The sequence below is a fragment of the Protobothrops mucrosquamatus genome, unplaced genomic scaffold (genome assembly GCF_001527695.2).
Source record: "Protobothrops mucrosquamatus isolate PMUCROS unplaced genomic scaffold, P.Mucros_1.0 scaffold_207, whole genome shotgun sequence".
NCBI classification, from domain to species: Eukaryota; Metazoa; Chordata; class Lepidosauria; order Squamata; family Viperidae; genus Protobothrops; species Protobothrops mucrosquamatus.
The window spans coordinates 257,794-280,373 of NW_015386283.1; the positions used below are offsets into that span (position 1 = coordinate 257,794).

The 22,580-nt window shown below is 34.2% G+C and overlaps 1 protein-coding gene across 1 annotated transcript in view; it reads right to left on the minus strand.

Annotated features, from left to right (window-relative positions):
- HLCS (holocarboxylase synthetase) overlaps positions 1 to 22,580 on the minus strand; it is a 72,764-nt gene that overhangs the window by 25,227 nt on the left and 24,957 nt on the right. Inside the window, exon 6 of the mRNA XM_015826181.1 lies at positions 16,473 to 16,744. Coding sequence (XP_015681667.1) covers positions 16,473 to 16,744 — 272 coding nt within the window. The remainder of the gene's footprint in view (positions 1 to 16,472; positions 16,745 to 22,580) is intronic.

A 22,580-nucleotide genomic window follows, 5' to 3' on the forward strand; every position in this document is an offset into this window, starting at 1 on the left:
AGCTTTTTAAAGATTTGATCTAATCACATTTGGGTTTTTTGGGGGGAAATGTGGATATGTCTCTTTGGGCATGCATCAAATCTTTCATCAACTAACATGCAAAGCCTCAGCATATACACTGCCTTGTGGCCCAGTTTGTGGCATTATAGTAAAGCCACTCCTTATGCATGGCAAGAGTAATATATTACAGAGTTATCAGGGATAGACCTGGTAACCTTTTTGGCCAGTAATAAGCAACATGATGACATGGATACCAATTTGGCCAAAGAGATAATCAGAGATGGACAAGAAGGATTGGAAAAGAAATGAGATTAAACTAAGATGGGAAGCACTGCAGAGAGCAAGGTAGTTAACGTTACTGAAAAGCATCAAGATTTATTTCAGCCAGTTTATATAACTATCTGACAACCGTAATCCTGGAGAGCTAAAAACTAAAATGAATCAAACACTAACAATGTATATAATAGCTGAGGACAAGAACCATCACCTTACATAAACAATTAATATTCAGACCTCCATGCCCAGAAAAACAGCCAAAACCTGTTTATAAAACTGGGGCCAACCATATCTTGGTGGGTATGCAGCAAAAAAGGCCCACTTCTTAGGTCTTGCCATATGACATTCCCTCATAGATGGGGCATGGGGCTTACTTCTTCTGTTGAGCAGTTGGAAAAAGATAGTCCTACAAATTACCTGGCCTTGTGCCATAGAGAGCTCTGAAGTGACAATTAGCATCTTGAATTGCATCTGAAAACCTGCTGGGAGCCAGCATAGCTCATCAAAAAGACGAGTAACATGGATTTACCAAGGTGTACCCACAACTGTGCATGCTGCCACATTCTGGACCAGATAAAGCTTCTGGATGTTCTTCAAGAGCAGCTCCTTCTAGAGTGCAGATGGGGAGAAAGTGGTATGTATGCATATAAAGAACAGAAGGGATGGAGAAAGAGAAGTAGTTCACTGAGGTGTAATATAGATACATGAATAAGTAATGATTAAATGTTGAGTCTTGGTAGAAATGTTGGGAGAACAACTTACGCTATGTCACAAATACGTTATCTTGTTCAGAAAATCATTTTGTTGTATCCTTCCAAGCCATTTATACAGATCAAAATTGATAAAATGTTGCTTCCTAGCTGGGCTGTCTTAAGTCCAAAACTATATCTGATTCATGATGGAAAACAGTATCTCACTGATTCAGCCTAGTTCTCTGGGCACGTGGCATCATTATTGGAGACTGAATTGTATCCAATCAGTTTTTCTTCTGCTGATGGAAGCAGGATCTTTAATTTGGAGAATGGGAAGAAAGGCATTTTTGGCCACTGCCCTTCTTTTCAGCAATATCAAAACTTGTCTAAATTTGATTTAGAAAGCAGGAAGATGATGGAAAGATAGAAATGGATATTTCTCATAATGTGCTATCCTTTTTAGATGGGTTACATGGATAGAATAAACTGTGCAAGAATCAAATTCTTTTCTGCAGAATGAAATCCATTGGAAATAAATTCCATTTTTAAAAAATTGATTATGTTCCATAAAGTCATTCTTAACTCTAAGTGACCACATAGATACATCTTCTCAATGACAATTTATCCCTAACCTGTTCTTTCAAGTTTCCCATTGATGTTGTCATCGTCACCATAACTGAATCCAGGCACCTTGCTACTGGTCACTGTCTTTTTCTTTCTTTCCAGCCTTCCCAGCTTTAAAGTCATTTCCAGAGAGCTAGGTCTTCACATAATATGACAGAAATAGAATAATTTAAGCCAATCATCTGGGCTGATTTGTTCAATGATCCATTATTGATTGTATAAATATATTACCCAATATATAAATATAAAAATCATCTACTATAGATACAAGTTCAAGCATTATGCAGTTTCAGTCCGTATATAGACTTTATATAATTTCATATGAATTACTACAGAAATTCATTTATTAATAGTGGAAATTAAATTTAATTAGTCAACTCTTCACCCATCAACATTGACAGGGCAAGCCACTAGAATATAAACTGACAGCAAATCGCACTCCTTACTATACTGATGATGTTATCTAGTTGGGTAATGAAATGTCTTTAAGAAAATGAACAAGCTCAGAGAGCACCAAGGACTCCTCATACACACAAATGTACAGGATAGCACAAAAAGTCTGCAATGGATAATGTAAAATAGTCTAATTTTCTTTTAAAACAGTGTGCTCTAAAATATGTACATTGGCAACATGAAATTACTGCTGACCTAATAAATTATTATCACCTTACTTAATCCTGTTACATACAAAAATGGCGCAAAACAGCTGAAAGTTCATTAAGCGTGCTAAGAGAAATGATACATATTATGTAAAAAAGCTAGCACAATTCTGTTTGAAAATTCTGAAAATACCCAAGGCCGATAAAAAAAAAAAGTCTATATAATTACAGCTGCTTTGGTGGGCAATATTATGGGTGAAACAGATGTTAGTAACCTATTAATGAAAGTTTTTCAAACATCTGCTTACAATTTGAAAGCAAATGTAAATACAGCACAGAAGGTCAATTGGGCCAATTAAGGTCTATGTGCAAGTCTACTGCTGCAGGTTTCTTTTCAGCTTATGCTAACTCTTTTTAGCACAGGAAATAGTATTTAATAGCAGCTTTGTCAATTTTGATTGTGATTTTATACAACAACAAACAATGATTACATGCCCTGTACTTTAGCAAGTAACCCATTTTCCTTCCTTCATTTCCTTCATACCTACAGCACACTGACAAGTGCACTAAGATGTGGTAAAGGTGTCATAATAAGTTGATTTTCATACATAAAAGCTTAATTTCCATATAATCAGATCAAAAATATTCCAAAGATTCTTCAAGTGCGCTCTTCTACAACTAGAATATTAGTCTTTCATAATCTACAGCACGCCAAAACAAATTTAACCAATATAAATCGCAGATGAATGATCAAAAGAAATTGCTTAATTGCTGAGATTTTTCTTTTAATCCTGATTTTTCTTCTCAGGTCAGAATCCATGAAATGTTTTTATCTTGTTTTCTCCCACAGTCCTCTGGATGGAAACCAATAAATGAATATACAAAAATAAAAGTGTTCTTTTTTCCCAATCACCTATATGGTACCACTAGGATATACTTATTCAGAGGACAGTATGCTAGTTACTCCAGCTCAAGAGGAATCTGAAAATTAAATGCAGTTTGAAAGCTAGCACATTTCTGGAATTATGCCTATTGGTAAGAAATTTAGAAGAGATGTATCATCTTCCCTTAAAATGGCAGAAATTCTTAGATGGCGAAGGGGAATCATGGCTTCTTTTTAGAAAAAAACAGAGGTTTCTTTTTTAAAAAGGTTTATTATACTTCACCTGTTAGTATCACCATACTAATGCCAAGTATATGATAGACTTGCCCTAATTTGTCCTCTTGTCTCTTTTTTGATTCCTGCAAACTTAAGAAATCTATTTTCTCTTATTATGCATCAGTCACACACAGACACACAGACACCCTCCACGCACCCAGCTGATTGTAAATGTGAGAGACCACCCAAAGTAAAGATTAAAATGTTTTGTTTTTCTTCTAGAATGTACCAACCATGGTACATGGTAGATTTCCAAAACTAAATTTTATGCAACAGGAAGTGTATCATAATCAGTTTTTTCTACTGACAACAGGAAAGAATATCATCACAGGAAGGAACATCGTCACAGATGTAAACTGGTTTGACTTCACAAAAGAGGGAATTTTCCAGCCCTGTATACAAGTGGGAAGAAATGGACAAGACTTTTGTTGCCCTAATTACTTATATATAGGTTTCTCACTTGAAAGCAGAATATTCTCTGAAATTCTCAGAGAGAATTGACATGATTGTTGACATTGTTAGCTTCCTTTTAAAAAAGTGCTATTAAATAAAATTATTTAATTTCAATTTATTGGATTAATTGTTCCCAGTCCCAAACAGTGAAGGAAGTCTGATAGATTGCATTCCATATATGATTTTGCACATCCCTATGTTCTTGACATGGTTTAAAATATTGCTATTCTAAGAATTGTGAATTTGTGCAGCAGCAATACAATCCTAGAAACAGATATATCTGCTTTAAATAATTACAGACATGTTTACATTTGCACTACCATACATTTATAAATACAACTTCTAAACCAAAGCAATGCATTCTATATAAACTAGAAGTGGTATAAAAATGATATGCTCTAAATATTAAGGCTTACTTAATATATGAGACAAACATTGACAACCATCTTACAAGCTCCTTACTTCTAGCACACTGTAACCTTGAAACTATATTCATTGACTTCTAAATGAGAAATGTAAGGCCTCTTGACCACTTAAATCTGTAAGCAAACACCAGAAATCTCAGAATGCATTCCCATCAATTAGGCGTTGTCTTTACTCAGCTTACCCCAATGTCACTTTGAAAACTGTGCATCATCTATCTTGCCTGTAACTTATTAGCAAATATATCTCCAAAGTCAATTTTCCAGCCATCTTTTTCTGTATTTTAAAGGCAAATTTATATTATTTGTTATAAAGAGAACTGACAGTAATGTTCCAAATTTAAGGGTTCTTTTTTGTATTTCTGTACTTTCAAATAGTAAACTGTGCCTGACAAACTCAGAAGCTATCAATCTTTATTCTATAAATTACATTCTTTTAAAGGTTTTGATTACAAGTTATTTCATCTATATGAATTTCTTCCCTTTCAATATATTTTTGTTTTATTCACTAGCTCTCAAAATTCCTGAATATTGATATTGCAGAATTAAGAGTCTTCAGGCTACAAGGGCAATTGGGACCAAACTTTCTTATCACTAAGCAATGGAGTTGTAAAGCATGACATCACATGATTACATTGCAATCTTGGCAGTCCCCATTGCTATCATTAAATGAGATCCATGTGGGTCATTAGATGAGGGCTCACATGGCCACACATATGTACTGACCAAATTTCTTCAGACTTGTACAAGCATATCTTTCTATTGACTATAAATCATATGTTTGTCATGTTTAAGCACTCACAGAGGCTGAATGAACTTTTAGCTAATTTGATGCATCCTGATCAGAATGGATTTGTCCTTAAGAAATACATCAGAGATAATAATGGATATATTTTGAATGCTGTTTATAGAAAAATGACTATGATTTTCACTGATGTGGAGAAAACCTTTGATAATTTTGAATGGTTATTCGTATTTGTGAAGAAGATGAACTTTTATTACATGGATACAGATTATCTACAATGGACAAGAAGCCAAGATAATGGCAAATGGATTTATATCACAAATTGTATCATAATGCCGTCTAATAATTGTAGAAGGATTTATATTACCAAATATTTTATAATGAAAGGGATACAATAGGTTGCCCCATTTAGAACCTAGTCAAGATAAAACAGATCACACAGATCCAGCAAAAATATTTGCAGGAATGCAGTTGTTCCGAAAAACATGGAGCCTGAATAGAATCAAGACAGGCCATGCCAGAACTAAGGCAAAGTTCTTTAAGTAGGGAATGGCCAAAAGCCTGCAATGCAACTATGGTGCACTGCAACAAACAACACACAGAGTTCAAGAATGTTCTCTCAGGCAATTTCAAGGCACCTGGGATGATTTCATCACAGCCACCCCAGAAGCAGTTAATGGTGAGCTTCCTTAGATATCAAATTATATCTGGCCTAATGTGATTCTGTGGTGCCATATTATGGCAATTTTATCATGGTTTTATCTTATTTCAGTATTTTAACATACAGTATATTGTATTGTACACATACACATGCACACATTTGCTGATGCTTTACTTAAACTCATATTTGTATTTGTATGTATAATGCTTTTATTAGTGTTTATTATCATATGAGTGACTGAATGACCTTTGTAGATACCATACACTAAATAAATTAACCTGGAAATTTACCTAACATAATTTAATAAAGCAATGAAATAGATCATTTGCTATTTATTTTTATCTTGTTTTATTTTAAGGGTTTTAATCTAGTTCTCCTAGAACTAAGGAGAAACTTCCTGATAATTAGAACAATTAATCAGTGGAACAACCTGCCTCCAGAACCTGTGAATACTCCAACACTGGAAGTGTTTAAGAAGAGATTGGACAGCCATTTGTCTGAAATGGTATAGGTTTCCTGCCTGAGCAGGGGGTTGGACTAGATGACCTTCAAGGTCCCTTCCAACTTTATTATTATTATTATCTCTACATTCTTTAAGTGAATTCTGATCACTGACCATACTAAAGAACTGACTAATCAAATATAGACTTAAGAACAATTATTTGTTTTGTTTGTTTATATCATTCATTTATTATTTTAATAAATAACTCAAAATGGCAAACATGACTGATATTTCTTCCTCTTCCTATTTTTCTCCACAACAACCCTTTGAGGTTGGTTGGACTGAGTTTGAGTGACTGTTCAAAGTTACCCAGCTGGCTTTTATGCCTAAGGTAAGACTAGAATTCACAGTCCTGTGGTATTAATTACTCACTCCTGGTGTTAATTACTAGAAAAACATAATGACAGTTATTTTAAGATGGAGTAAGTTAAAGTTGTTCTGATTGGGAGAAAGAAGTGCAGTAAAATTAATACCTTACCAAGGGTTTTGTATGATGTAAAAGAATGTGGGAGACTGGCAAGTACCAAACTTTAAAGTACTGTATATCATCAAGCTAATTGTTTTACTGGATTACATAATGTGTAAATCAGTCTTGAATCCCACACAGTTTGGCAACATTTTTTGAAATGGTTTACCATTGCCTTCTCCCTAGGGCTGTGAGAGAGCAACTGATATAAAGGCTTTACAAACTGAATGAATGAATAAATCAGTAAAGCCACCTAGCTGGCTTTGTAACCAAGATGGGACTCATTGTCTCCCAGTTTCTTGCCTCTCACTAAACTGGCTTTTTGAAAACATTACCATCAAGCATAAATTTATTGAATGGATTACCAGTTATTCTGAAATCTATTATATTATATTTAGTGTTCTAGAGCAGGGTCTCCAACCTATGGCCACGGCCTGGTACTCAGCCATGGCCTATTGACCACTGGGCGCCAGGAATGGCTGGCGACTGCATGCACGTGTGTGCGCACCCCCCCACTCACACTAGCGCCGCCATGCAGGCATAAGTGGCCCGTTTGCACACGCACATATTTCCCTGCTTTTCCCTTTTTCTCTGGACCACCAACCTGAAAAGGTTGGGGAGCTCTGTTCTAGAGGGTTTATTTAACAGCTTTGGAAGTCTTACAAAGGTAACAAAACAATTTACATTATTAAAGACAAGTGATAAATGATAAAAATTAAAGATTATAAATTAAACAATGCAATGTATATTTTTAGCCTACCCCTAAATTGTAAGAATAAGAGGGTTTAATTCAAATGAGTAAGAATTTGTTTCTACCCCTCCTGAACAAAAAGCAGAATTAGATTTTATACCAGGGGTGTCAAACTGCCAGCCCATGGGCCGGCTGCATCACGTGAAAGCCGTGCCCACTCCATTGCCGGCAATGGCAAAACCGTCCCGTGACGTCACGAGTTTGACATGTCTGCTTTACACAATCTGAACATTCTTAAAGTGTCTCCTCATCCTTTTTACTATTTGAACTTATTCTAAGGGCTCTTACCAATCTTTTTAATGGAAACATAAAAGAGAGAATATGGCTGTTAGTGATTGGGCACTGATTACATGAAGCTGCCCTGAGTCCTAAAAATAAAGTTTTTAAAAAGATGGAAATAATCCCACACTGCTTGAACAAAGAAGATGAGAAAGTTAAGACTGACATTCCTCCTTCATAACAAGAAGTTTCTGTAATGTACACATGAGGGGGTCCATATATGTTCTATCCCATCATTTTGCCAGCTATTTATCACAAAATAAACCCCTTTCCAGATCCTTCCTACTATGGCTTAGTTCTGAAATAATATACATATTAGTACATTTTCTAGAAAAAAGTATATCTGTATGAAATGGCCAGTGATGTTTTGTATTGTTTTATGAACATTTTATGATGACCTCCAAGGTTCCTTCCAACAACAACAACATCATCATCATCATCATCATCATCATCATCATCATCATCATCACTACTACTACTACTACTACTACTACTACTACTACTACTACTACTACTACAAATATCTGCAAGAAACAACCAAGCTCCGAGAGTACCAAGGGCCCCTCATTTGAATCCTGAATTACAAATAGTTTCTTCTATCAGTAGAAAAAAATGAATTTGTGATTTTTGGATTTGATGATTGGAAAAGGTAGATTATGGAAAAAAGGAAATTATGATGTAGCCTTAGAGAGGGTAAAATATAAATGCATTTATAATTGCTGTTAAGAAGATTGGAACTCACTTCTTTATAACTTTTTTTTATTATTTCATTTTTTTCTATTTATTTGCATTTTTTCTTTCCTTTCCTATCTTTTTTCTTTAAATTTGTATTGTTTTTACCTTGTAAAACTTTTTAATAAAAGTGAGTAAAAAAGATACTATGTCCAAGGCAATACTTGTGATTATAGCAACCATAGTAGAGCAAGAAGGCCAAAGTTTAGTCTAATATTTGAGAAATTTTATATTAAGCCTGAATATGGTTTATCTGGTTAAGGGTCATAATTTCCATCTTATTCCATACTCTAATGCAGTTAACAAACAATTCTGATCATGGTACATTTAGCTAATTATATTAACTGGATATTGTTGCATTTTAAGGTTAACAATATAAACAAAGAAACTAATCTTTTCCTGATTTGCCCAACTGGATCAAATAGACTGTTTATGCAACATATTAAATTGACCAAGCCAGAAATCTTTGTGGTTTGTTAGCTGCTGCTACTTGCAGGGCTGGGCATCAGACATACCTATTGATATTATGGCTAAATGTAATGTACTCATGTGTTGAATGTTTGTCTCTTTTCTAAAGAAAAGTTGTCATGCAAAGGGTGATTAACTACAAGCTGTAGGATAAAATGCCAGGCTGAGGTCCATTTCAGATATAATGATTTAGTCCTATTTAGTCCAATTTTGGATTTGATTCAATAAGCCAAACTTGGCTTATTGAATCAAGTCCAAACTGTGTGCTCTCATGCACTTTTTCCTGGCCCCTCCCCTTATTTGCCAGCTTATAACAAAGCTTTCTTGTTTTCTTAAACGATAGATTTTTAAATGATGTTGAAAGCAACACAGTTTTTAAAGATGCATTTTGAACCAATTACCTTCCCAATAATAGAGATTATTAGATGTCTATGGAGATTCTCAGTCACCCAGGTCATGGTTGTCCCAAATGTGCTTTTTCAACAGGCAACTTGACTTTGTTTTTCCTTTTGAAAAAGCACCTTTGGGATAGCGAATATTAGGTACTATAGTAGGAATTATAATAAAGCAGGACAAAATTTGAAAAGAGCATGGATCATCTGATTAAATCTACTTGAGCCAAACTAATACATTTATTATTTAGAAACAGAAGTGAACATGCTGTAAATGATTAATTCATTATTCAAGTGAGTGACCAAGCAGTCTTAACTTAGAGGCAGTCCTCATCTTAGCAACTATTTGAAGTTACATGCAGGAGAGAGACTAGCAGAGTCAGGGGGAGGAGACAAATGAGAACTTAGTCTAAAATCCCTAAGTGGACACAAGAGGGTGACGTCCAACACCCCATGAATGCCATTTAACCTTATGTTTTCTCATCATCACTAATGTTTTATTAACCATAAAAATGAGTATCATTTTGGTAGCTATGAAATATTTCTCCCATTCAATAATTTGGCCATTTGTAATTGAAAATTTTTGAAAGCACTACAAAAATTATTGGCAAAAAAATGATTGCTCCACATGCAGTGCCTAGAAACATTTAACACCTTAAATTATTTTTAAGTGCTAATTCAGAAAACTGAAATGTTTTTTATTTAAAAAGTTAGAAAAAATTATATTCCAGAACTTAATGTAAGGTCTAACTGACATTATTTAACACTACTATAATCTATTGGGAAAGCCAACATAACTTGATCCTGGTAATTCTTCTTATTTAATATTTATTTAACATATTTATATACAGTAGTTCATCTCCCAATTTAAAAACAACCACAAATAAATAAAAAAAGATAAAACCCAAAAAAGCAGGAAAACAAACTTCATTTAATGTCACACAGCCATCCTTCAAGCTATGTCTGGGATCTCCAAGGCTGGTGAAAAAAGCATGTTTTAAGGGGCACTTCTGGAATAATAGGAGAAATGGGGCTAACTTCAATGTGATGGGAATGATGTTCCAGAGGGTGGAGAATATCAAATATTATTATCACTAAAATAAGTTTAACATTGAAAGCACATCCTGCATACCAGTGTTCATATTTCTGAAGTTATCCAGATTAATAGTCTGACAGATAAGATTTTTATTTAAAAAAATAAATATTAATTTAAATATTTAAATACCCTGAGGACACAGAAAACCTCCAAATGGCCCCAATGACTCTATAAAAGAATGCAAATGACCAGCTGTCTGCAAGGAATATAAATCCTTCCATTCCCCACCATCCAGTCAGAGCTGAAGAAGCTTCTTGGATGAGAAGCAAAACATCTTCAAAGAAAAACAAGAAAGTCCAGTTGCCTCCTAAAAAAGTACCTTTGGGACAACCATGACCTGGTTGACTGAGAATCTCCATAGACATTAATTTAAGTAAGTCTTCTCTAACTTTTAAATATTTCTGTTCTATTTGCTTTTTTAGAAACTATTTTTTTTACAATTTTACAATTATTTTTTTAAACAGAATCAATGATTTTCTAACATCTTAGATCATACACTATTGTATAATTATGAAATCTCATTTTATCCACATGTAAATGTAAACAAATATTTGTTTTACTTATGTTAATAGTTTCACTACTGAAACATAACGCTGTATATTTACAGCAAGGTTTTGGAGTCAAATAATGAATATTTATAAGCTGATTTATCAAGCCAAGTTTTAGGAGGCTCTGGGAAGATCAAGATTAAAGACTATTCAATTTCACCAAAACATTTACACTAACATTTTTTCTAATATGCTTGGAATTATATATAAATTTATGTAGAAGGCTGCTAACACAGCTTATTTTTTAATACTACCATCTTCTCCTGAATATTTTAAAACATCCTTGAACATCAAGAATGAGATGCAAGGGGTTGCAGTAAAAAGAGACTTCAGGAAAAAAAGAGAAATGGATAGTTTTGATTCTTATCTGTCCCTCATGAGTTCATATTGTGTTTTTACTGCCACATCATTACAAAACCCACAGTAAAAGATCTTTTTGAAGGGTATGTTAAAGTTGTGGATGGGTAAGAATATCTATTGCATAAGCATATTTCCTATTGTACAACTTTGAATCCGTTCAAAGTTCTGTTCATACAGAGGTCAAAAACACATTTTCCCCTTTTTCTTCAGGCAAATAAATATCAGGATGCAAACAATCAAGAATTAGTTATTGATACTCTATGAAACCTTAAACACAGTCTTCTTCAAAACATCTATTGCTCCATAATAATAAATTGTTAACTATTTTGTTCATGTATACTTTAAAAACACTTTTTATATGAAATGTACTAATAATATTCTCAGTTGTTGGTTTTTTTGTTTTTTTAAATCGAGATGTCAGAAATAAGGTTCCTTGCACAGGCAGATCTCTTGGCCATCCACAAATTTATACAATACTGCAAGTCACATAACTAAATGTTTAAAAAAATACTTCCAGTCTGTGTAATGACTTGTTTTTGATACAAACAAGCACATTTTACAGGATTCCTTATTGTGGACAACTAGGTAACCATAACTTTTTATTTAATAGGCCGAAATAGTGCTTCTTTCATCTTTACTTTAATAGCAATTAATTTTACTGTTTTAAACAGGTTTTCTTTCAAGCCATTCATCTTAGCACTTGATTTATTCCTTACATTATTCCTAAACTTCCAAACATTGTAATATTCTAATTATATGCTTAGAGACCATGAGGAGAAGCATAGAGGTTATGGAAGCTATCTGACAAATCTTATTTCTTGTAAATTATAGAAATTGTGCTTTTGATGCCATGACAATAACAACTTTGAAGGCATTATTCTACAATGATAATCTTAATGAATTTAAAGTATTCCAAAGTAAAAGTCATCAAGCATTATTGATAAAGCTAAGTTATTTAATATTTAAATAAATCTTTACTCTACAATTTAATTAATTCTGTACACCTTAATTTATAAGGACTAATAAAGGTGCTACTTAGTTTGCTTGTTAGCTATACATGTAAATATATGCCAACAATAATAGAGTTTGTGTAATAATATGTGATACATCAAAACAGGCCATCTGGAGAACTAATGAATAATCAAGGGACTCCAAATTAAACTATAGAATTTTTCTTAGAATCTTTAGGACAACACTGTCAAGTTCAATCTAATCATTTAGACTCCAGAATCAATTTTTCAAACTTTATGACAGGTCTAATAGCTCCCACCTGTTTCTCTCGTTTGACTTTTGACTGGCAAGTTACCAGCTAGGGTGGAAATATAGACAAAGAACCCTATTACACTCTGGCTGTTTCTCTACTGTGAGATCACTCAGCCATTAAATTAGTTCCAGCCCACTTTTGCTAAGTCTTAATTTTGAAAGATTTATAGTGTTAGAGGACTGGGATGGAAGGTTTTATGTTCAACTTGTAAAAAGATTTGGAGGCATATTATGCATAGCTATAATATATGTAATTTAATATTAAATATCTATCTCAAACTCAAGTAAAATATCTTATTACAATATTTATTAATTTATATATGTTAATTAGTTATCGAATGACATCAACTTAAAGAGATTATGTTTATATCATAAATAATTGGTTACAATTTAATTAGGAAACAATCATATTTGTCTTTTTAAAGGTTTATAAGTCATTTAGAGTGTTACAAGGTAGTGTACCTTACTTTAATAAACCACACTGAAATATAACATTTTTGTGATATAAAATGTTTTTAAAGAAATATGCTTATTTTTTAGCAACTCAGTTCTACTAGTTTATATAGCTACAATCTTACATCAATATTATATGTGAACTGGTAATTCACTGAAACAAGGTAAGTATGCTAGTGTGTTTCAATAATCTCATTTCATACGATTATAAATTATAAGGATAGTTTATACTTATACCTGATACTAATAGTACTGCAAGCCTTGGGTTCATATACTCTCTGGCTCTTTTAGTTTTGACTTACTTTGAGGAGTATAAATTTAGAAGCTTTTCTTTCTGTTTTAGATTAATTAGAGCTTGCCAGAACATACTATATTTCATTTTAAGCACATTTAAAACAAACAATTTTTCACAAGTTTTGAAAACTGACTTATTTTTATTCTATACTATTTAAAAATGAACTATAGTTTAGTGTTTGGGTATAATGCTTAGTGGGTTAGGGTTAAAAGTGAAAAGGCAAAGTATAATCCCCTCGACAGAATAAATAAACTATGTTTAAAAGTTGATAGTACTTTCAAAGATGCAGGTGTCCTGATGGTCAAAGAAAACAACAAATAAAATCCAACAGTCAAATTAAAGGGCACAAAGCAGCAAGATACTTTACTAGCAATATTTAAACCAACAAAAAATAATAAAGTTAATAACTTATAAATAGATAAAATGCAAATATATGAACATATCAGTCATGAAAATTCAAATGAATATACCATTCAAGAGTGTTTCATATAACTAGTGACTTAACAAGTTGTCTAGGATATATTTAATTAATGATTATAAATTAATCAGTTACTAGGGCATAATTGAAATATATTTTACTTTTGCACTAGTTCAAACAAATTAAGAAGTATATTCTTTTCTTTTAGTTCTACCGTAGTTCCCCATGGTAATAAAACAAATATGTATTTTAAAAATCAGAAAATGTTTTTCTTAGAGAATCAATTCCTTAGGAACAAAATAGTATAAATATAAAACAATAAATGAGCCTATGAAACCAAAAAACCAAGTCATATAGATTATTATCCTTACATATTTTGACCAAGTACATTTTGAATAAAAACAATTTAGTACTGTTTTTAGAAATAGGTAATGTAGCCATACATGCCCTCTTTAAAATTATTTCACACATTTTTAGTTATTTTTATCAATATTAACAGTTACTTGCATCCATAAAGTTGCTATTTTACAGAATAATGACTTTGTGTAAATATACGTATAAGATTAACCCATTTACAATAAAAGTTAAAGTAAACAGACTTGTTCACCCTACTTATTAATAATCAATAATTCCAGCCATGTTTTGATGTATCTTGGCTTTTCTGCTGCAGATATTTAAATAATCAAGACTTCTATTGCATCTCAGCATTACAATAAAAATCTGTATTATCAGTGGAAGAGAATATTTGTAATTCAGGGTTGAACTGTGGGGTCCTTGCTACTCTCTGAGCTTGGCTGTCTTCTTGCAGACATTTCATTACTAAGCTAGACAACATCAACAAACAAACTTGGGTTGCATGATAGGTTTATGAGAGATTTCTCTTTCTTATCACTGCATTTTTCATTTTTAGTGCTCTGCTCCAGATTGTCTAAATAACCCTGATAGCTTTGCTGAGCCATTTCCTTCAATTCCTGTGGTGCTGTGTTCAATTATTCTTTTAGTATTAGAACTTAGACCAGGAGTGTCAAACTTGCAACATCACGTGACATGTCGTGATTTTTTTGCCATTGCCAGAGACAGGGTGGGTGCGGTTTCGCTATGATGCATCCGGCCCATGGACCAGCAGTTTGACACCCCTGACGTAGATTTACATACCACTTCACAGTTCTTTACAGTTCCCTCTAAGCAGCTTACAGAGTCAGCATATTGCCCCCAACAAGCTGGGCCTTCATTTTACCGACCACGGAAGGATGGAAAGCTGAGTCAACCTTGAATCAGTTAGGATCAAACTGCTGGCAGTGGAATTCAAAGTTAGCTTGCAATATTGCCTTCTAACCACTGCATCACCACAGTTCTTTATCAGCAACACTGGGGAAAGGGCGCCTAAATAAGATAAAATGAGGGTCTCAGCACCTAGATTGAAGTGCTATCCCTTCTGATGTATACTGATATCATATGCACATATTTTGTTTGTGTGTATGTGTGTGTGTGTGAGCACGGGTGTGTCTTTGATCATGCTGCTGTAATCATCATCTGATTTCCTAATTCTCCTATGGATGCTGCTGCCCTCTAAACTAATCCTCAGACAAAGCCCTTAATTCTTTGCCAGGACTTTCCCCCACATTTTAAAAACTGTAGATGTCAATCTTCAGTTTGAAATTATGGATGATATGAGCACTTTTTTATTTTATACATTATACCTCAGCCACTCCTTTATGAGTAAGTGGCATTTTTATTTAATAGAATGTTATATTTGTTATCTAACTTGGTCACTTAGAGAATCTGTAGGAAAAAAAATCAAATGTCAAATGAAATAGTAAATAGGTTATTTCTACAGACATAGAGGGAATTCAGAGAATTCAACTATGAATTCAACATTCAACTGTGCTCTTATCCATACACAGAATGCAAGATGATAATCATGCGTCATAAACTATGGTGGCATGGCTAGTAAATCTATTACCTTCATTTCCAGGTAACCAAATAAATATGGGTTCTAATTATCTTATGCACTTCAGGACAGCTTTCAGCATAACACATAATTAAATATATATTTTAATATAAATGAATCACAAAACATACAGTATGAGAAAACCGAAATTAGGTATTAAAACAGCAATATTCAAAATATCCACTTGCCTGTCAGTTCAGTTGGACTGTACTATGAAAGGGTTTATCCTGAAAACTGTATGATGCACATTCACAATTACAGCACTTTAATTGTATTTGACCAATCAGAAATATATCCAATCATACTAATAAAGAAACTTAGTACAAGCAGTAAAGATTAGAAAAACATAGCTGACATGTCACATCTTCTAAAAGCAATATAAGGAGATAGGAGATCCATTCAGTCAAAATTACTATGATCACAATTGGAAGAAATTACAAAAATTACAAGAGTGTAATAAAAACAACTTGGATGAAATAGGTAAAGGTTATCTTCTAATCAGTTTGTCTGAAATATTATTAGATCACTCATATTCATTTGGACAATATCAACCACAATTCTTGTTATTTGAAAAAGTGTTTTTTTATGGATTGCCACTTGATATTGTTTTATGAATTGCAATGAATTTTAAGCCTAGTATCAATATCAGAAATAGAAAAATAAAATAGCAAAGTGGTTATTGCTAAAAATGGTAATGCTACATGACAGTTCAGTTTTAAATTTTCTAGCAAGCTTTTGCAGTTTCTTACCAGACTTATTTTCAATAAACTAAGAGAATAAAAAGTCCAAAAGAAAATACTGCACATTGTTTTTGCCAAATCTCTTTCTCTTTTTCATACTGAAATTAATGTTATTGCAATCTCTTACCCATCAAGAAGATTCATTGTAGTTGATGTAACTTCAGAAAACAAGACTGTTTTCCCCAAGATTCTGGTATCAAGATTTTGTTTATATCTCTCAAAACTAAAATTTTCAGATGAGAATGCTTCCATATCAGTAACTACAGGAATGAGCAAAGGTGTTATTTCCATATTTTCAGTGCAAGATGATACAAACTTAAGAGACACCTTGCTGGATGTGATTAATCCTTCTGTGATCACTTTTCTTCTGAGCCATTCTAAAAAAGTATTGTGGAGAACCTGTTGATATAAAATAAAATTACAAGACAATATAAAATACACATATCAAAACTAAGAGTTCATTTCTGTTCCCCAAAAGGATGTGAACTCACCTTAACTTCCTAATAAGTATTTGATTTCTATGTTTAATTTTGGAAAGGATTTAGTTCACATGATAAATTGGGATCTACTTCCTTTAGACTTAAATATATAATACAATTATTAAAATGGGTTTTGTAATTTCTACTGATATTACTTAGAATTCTATATTCTCAAAAATATTTCTAAATGTATGGAAATAAATGTTAAATATTTGAGAAAATATTGATTTGCATGTTTATACGTGGATTATCATCTATTAATTTGTGGAGATAAAATTAATGTTATTAAAATGAATATTGTCCTTCATCTGACATGTTTTGAAAGGCATTCCAATGTTACTTCCAAATAAAATCTTACTGTTATGTGGATTTATATTCAAAAAGTCTAGATTATAACTGTCTTTGAGTACCTCTGTGAGAGGTGGGTAGTTCAAAAATGTGATAAATAAATTAAAATATAAGCCACCTACAGTTATTGAAAGTGAGTGGATGGCCATATAAATTATATATAAATAAATTCCATATAAATAAATAAATGGTTACCAAAATAATTATTTTGAGCAATTGAAAAAAGATTAGATTTAGGAAATGTGTAAATTGTTTTTGAAAAAGCAGCATGTTTCTCTTTCATGATTCTTTATAACAGTAGTTAATAATAACAGAGTATTACAAGATATTTGTAATATCATTTTTTTGTAAACCAGTTAAGTGACATATTTAGATGCTTACTATTTTTTTCTTTTTTCTGTTTATTAGTTGCACTGTGTATTACATTGTTTATCCTTTGCACTGTTGTTTATCTTGTAATTTTGTTATAAATTACAAGAAATAAAATTACTGAGTCATGGTGGCGCAATGGTTAGAATGCAGTATTGCACGCTAACTGTGTTCACAGCCATGAATTTGTTCCTGACCAGCTCAAGGTTGACTCAACCTTCCATCCTTTTGTGATGGACAAAATGAGAAACCAGATTGTTGGGGAAAATATACTGACATTTGTAAATCACTCAGAGAGTTCTGAAAAGTATTATTGAGCAGTATATAAGTTTAAGTGCTATTGCTATTGGTAAAATAAAATGCACTTAAAAATAACATATGTACGTTCAGAAAAATAATAATCCAAACACAAAATGGTTGTTTGGATTATTATGACTTCCAGTGCAGTTTTTATCACCATGGTAACTAATATCTTTAGTTTACAAGAACATTGACAAGGATCTATAACATTTAGCAGATATGTTATTTGTACTGTGGGAAGTCAGCCCTCCCACCTGAGAAAGAAATATTTTGGGGAATGTTAAAAAGGCAGAATATATTTCCCCAAAGGAATAATGGAGAAGATCTTTAAAAAGGCAGAAACCTCTCCCCCACCCAGCCAGACAACTCAGCAGAAACTAGCTTTTAGAAATGCAAATGTAATAATTCTTTCAGAAAGGTTGGAGCCTTCAAGCTAGAAACTGAAGAGATTAGGAAGACAAAGACCCTTAAAATCTACATACCCCATCCAAATTCTAAGGACAGAAGACATAATAGGATTAACCTAACAATACCAAAAAGGGCATACTCAGACTCAGGTCGAAGTACATGACACAGGAAATACAAGGCCTCAAACAGGAACAGAAAACAACCTCAAGAGCCCCAGAAGGTATAAAAGCCCACCACTCTGCTCCATGTAGTCAGTTTTTCCAGAGCCATGTTTCTGTCTGGCTCGCTTCTTCAATAAACTGCAACCTTCTTTCTAAAGCATTCTCCATGTTGTTTATTCTCGGCTTGGTCTGGACCCTGATGAAGATTTTTCTTTCAACAATTTGGCACCCAGGATGGAACTCCAAGCTAACCTCTCCAATGGACTGAGATTGGTAAGCCCCATCTTGCCGGCAGCAGATCCCTTGTGTCTGTGGATGGGTTTCCCAGGCCTTGCCCATGTGGAGCAAGGATAATAAAGGGAGTTTTGAGTTTGAGCTCAAGGCCTGCTTTGGAAAGAAGGTGAGTACCACTAAATTTTAACTTTAAAGCCCAGGGGAGTAAAGGAAATGTGTGTATGTCTGAGTGTGAGAAGCCCCCTTTCCCAATCACAGTTGGATCTTGCTTCCAATGGTTTTTCCTAACCGCAGAACTGTTTGTTAGGGGAAAGAGAGAGGCTGTGTGAGATGGAATGGAAAAGTGAATGAAAGAATTGGATTTGGGCAACCAGCTGGTAAGGCCCTGTAAGCAAAGCCCTGCAAAAAGGAGGGGTCTGTACCTCTGGGAAGCAAGCAGAGGTCCTCCTGGATTCTACTGAGTCCAAAAACTGAGTCGGGAAAAGAAAAAGGCCAGGGAAGGAGGTGCCCATTCTCACTGCGGGTAGCAGTGGAGTCCTCCCGGACCCCTTTTTGGTCCAAAAACTGGCGGCGGAGTTCCCTCGAGAGGGGTCCGTGCTCTGTAAAGGGAAGCAGAGTCCTTCCAGACCCTTTTTGGTCTGAAAACTGAGACAGGAGACGAGGGTTTCACTAGGAAGCCCAAGATTTGACGAGACCCGGCGGAGCCAAATTGAATCCCTACATCGGGAATAGGGAAACATGGGATGCTCTACCTTGAGGTCAGGGTAAGCTCCCCATTGGAAGACTTGCTTGATGTCTGGGACAGGAGGCAGTTACCTGTCCAGGCAGGTATGAAAAATGATAAAGGGAATAGGCTTTGCTGGGAAAACAATTTGGCTAAATAAAAGTACTTAAAATGAAAATGAAAATAAAATATAGGAATAGTGATTTTCTCTTTCTCTGCAACCATGTGTTATGTTTAAGATTTGTGCCTTCCCTAATTTGAGTTAATTGAGATTTATGATGGGAATGACCAGGATGTGTAAAACTAAGAATTCTGTTTCCCTTTTCTGTTCTCTTTTCCTTGTCTTTGTGTGTATGTGTGTCAAAATCTTTGTGAGGTAAATGTAACTATTAATTGTCTCTAATCCAAAGAGAAAAGAATTTAAAAATTCTGCTAGAAATTCTGCTTAAAATAAGCCACCAAAAGGAAAATACCCTCATCACTCTTTTTTCTGGCCAGCAAACAGAGTAAAGAGAAATGTGTTTTTTCTCTCTGTCTCTCTCTCCCTCCCTCTCTTTCTTTTCCTGAAACATGAGGTGTGTCTAGCTATAAGAGCCTCATGAGCTCAAGTTTGCTTGTGTAGGGAAATAATCTTCTTCTTAAGTTTCTTTTCTTATCCTATCACTAATCAGTGAAACTACTATGAAACTAATTCTGGAACACATAAGCACTTATTTTCAATCTCTAATGTGGTATTTTTATCTAAATTGTACATTGGTAATGCTGGGCAAAAGGCTGACATGATGTTCAAATATTTTGAAAACACATATAAAAGGTAGATTCTCCTGCCCCTGGCAAATTGCACACCTTAAATTATTAGGCTTTTAAAATTATTTGGAGCTTTCAGCATTCTCAAGCTGCCCAGCATTTTCAAGTCGCAAGTCCTTAAGTCCTTTTTAACATGTTGCAAATGTTCAGTTTCAGAAGTGAGACTTTTCATTTTTTTTGTTCTTATCAGAATCCAGCCTCTCTTTTGTCCTCATCTGTGGTGTCCCCATTTTGTCTGCTTATCTGTTTCTTTAACAACTGCAGTAATGTCTTTTCAAACTCTGTCTGCAAGCTACTCCCCTCCCCAATCTCACTTCTCCATTTCTTATCTTCTGTTCTCCATGCCTTTGTCTGATCAGCAAAGCCTCTCCAGGGAGAGTCCACCCAGAAAAGGGGGAGGAGATCTTTTTCTCATATCTTTCAGCCCTGCACAGATGACACAGTAACCTTTTGGAAGCAGAGCACATTGACCCAGATGCTGCCTCCATCCATTTGAGCCAGAGAATTGGGTTTGAATACAGCCATCCACTAGAAAACCACCATGCAACCAGAGTGGAACAGTTCTTTCCAAGTCCTATCATCCTCTCAGATGCCTGTGAAAGCTGCAAAGGAAGGAGTCCTAAAGATATTGGCCCCCATGTGAAGCCTCAGAAGAAAACTAGGAAGACTATAGGGGAAGGGCAGAAACTCATTGTAAGATTTTCTTTCTTGCCTCATTTGTATTGTAATAAGCCAGTTGAATGTATTTATGGAGAGAAGGCATTTGGGAATGGTTGACATAGCAAGTACTGAATACCTTGGACTTCTCTTCTGGTGGGAGGGAAAATTTGTCCAAGATGCTTGCATTGCCTGTTTTATATGAGTAGCTGCATGCACACACACCATTCAGAATCACACTAAGCCTATCCCCTTCATCTACCTCCACGTAAAGCTTCTTAGACTGGTTATTGCTTTGTGACATTAAAGCTTTGTATGCACAACTTCCTGCAAATTCCAAGGGGGAGAGAACCAGGCCTCCTCACGGCGATTTGCAATTCATATGCTTTCACTGAGGAGGTAGCAGGAAAGAGATCTCCAAACCCAAGCCCTGAATATGTTGCACTGGTGGACTCAGAGTGGGAATCCTAGGGCTCTCTGTGTACAATTTAAGAAAAATTAATAGACTGGCTTTCACACTGGCTAACCTAAATTGGACATCACAAACCTGGATGCACTGAACTAAGAGCTGAGGCAGGAAGCAATCCTTGAAAATGGGCAGCCAGTGGTTATGTACTGAGGAAAACATGGCTGTGAAGCATTTTGGGAGACATGTGCAGACCTGACTGGAAGCTCAAAGTGACATCCAACATTTGAAAATGATTGGCATAGAATATTGGACAGTATAAATTTCGTTTCCGCCTAACAGAATTTTTGCCCTGACTTTTAGACCTTTATGGGTTGGAAGCTCCTCTTTTGGGAGCCACTGCAGGGATCTTTTTCTGCTGTTTCCATTAGTGTCTTCCCTTTTTGCATTAAGAGTTTAAAAGTTTGTTTATCAAGTCTCGCTGACCAGATTTTTTTTTTATCTTGTGCCAATAAAAGTGTGTACTCACACTCTTATGGCACAAAGGGGGATTGTGGCAAGTCAGCCCTCCCCCCAGAGAAAGAAATATTTTTGGGAATGTTAAAAAGGCAATTTTAGTAAGCTAAAGAAATTTTGAGATTTGTATAACATTTCATAAAATCAAATTTTAAATAGGTATTTGGCAATATGGCTCTTCTGGATTCCAGGACATCTGTTGCATTTTAAATTTGTGCCAGAGTGTCCCAAATAAAAAATAAAATAAAATGGCTGTTATGTATGATTGATAGGATATCAAATATGATAGCTTCATGCAATTTTATAATAGCGGTATACTTACAACAAATCTCAAGATGACATTGCTAAAAGCTCATGAGATTTTATATTGCAAAATTTGGGAGATGGAATGAATGTCTTGATTATTGTTTGTGATTAAGTTATGGTATGGTAGCTGTAAATGCCATTTATAGGTATATGTTATATTACATATAACAAACTCTGCATATTATTTTATTGACACTGCCACTTATGGCATACTATTATTATAGTAAATATGAATACGAACGGAAGCCAACACAGAGGTCAATGGTTTCAGTAAATATCTATATGGCAAAAACAATCTCAACTTGTCCTAACTCTGTCTTAGCAGATATGAAGATCCTGTACCCCTCCAAATTTCACTACTATTACAACTCTCAATATCCCTTATTATTGGAAATTTATTGTGGGAACTGAGACTGCATTTCTGCAACATCTATAGGTAAGAGATTCCCAATCTTTTCCAAAATATTTTAAACTTTAAGAGAAAAAAAATCATTCAATATTTATCAGACAATCAAACTGC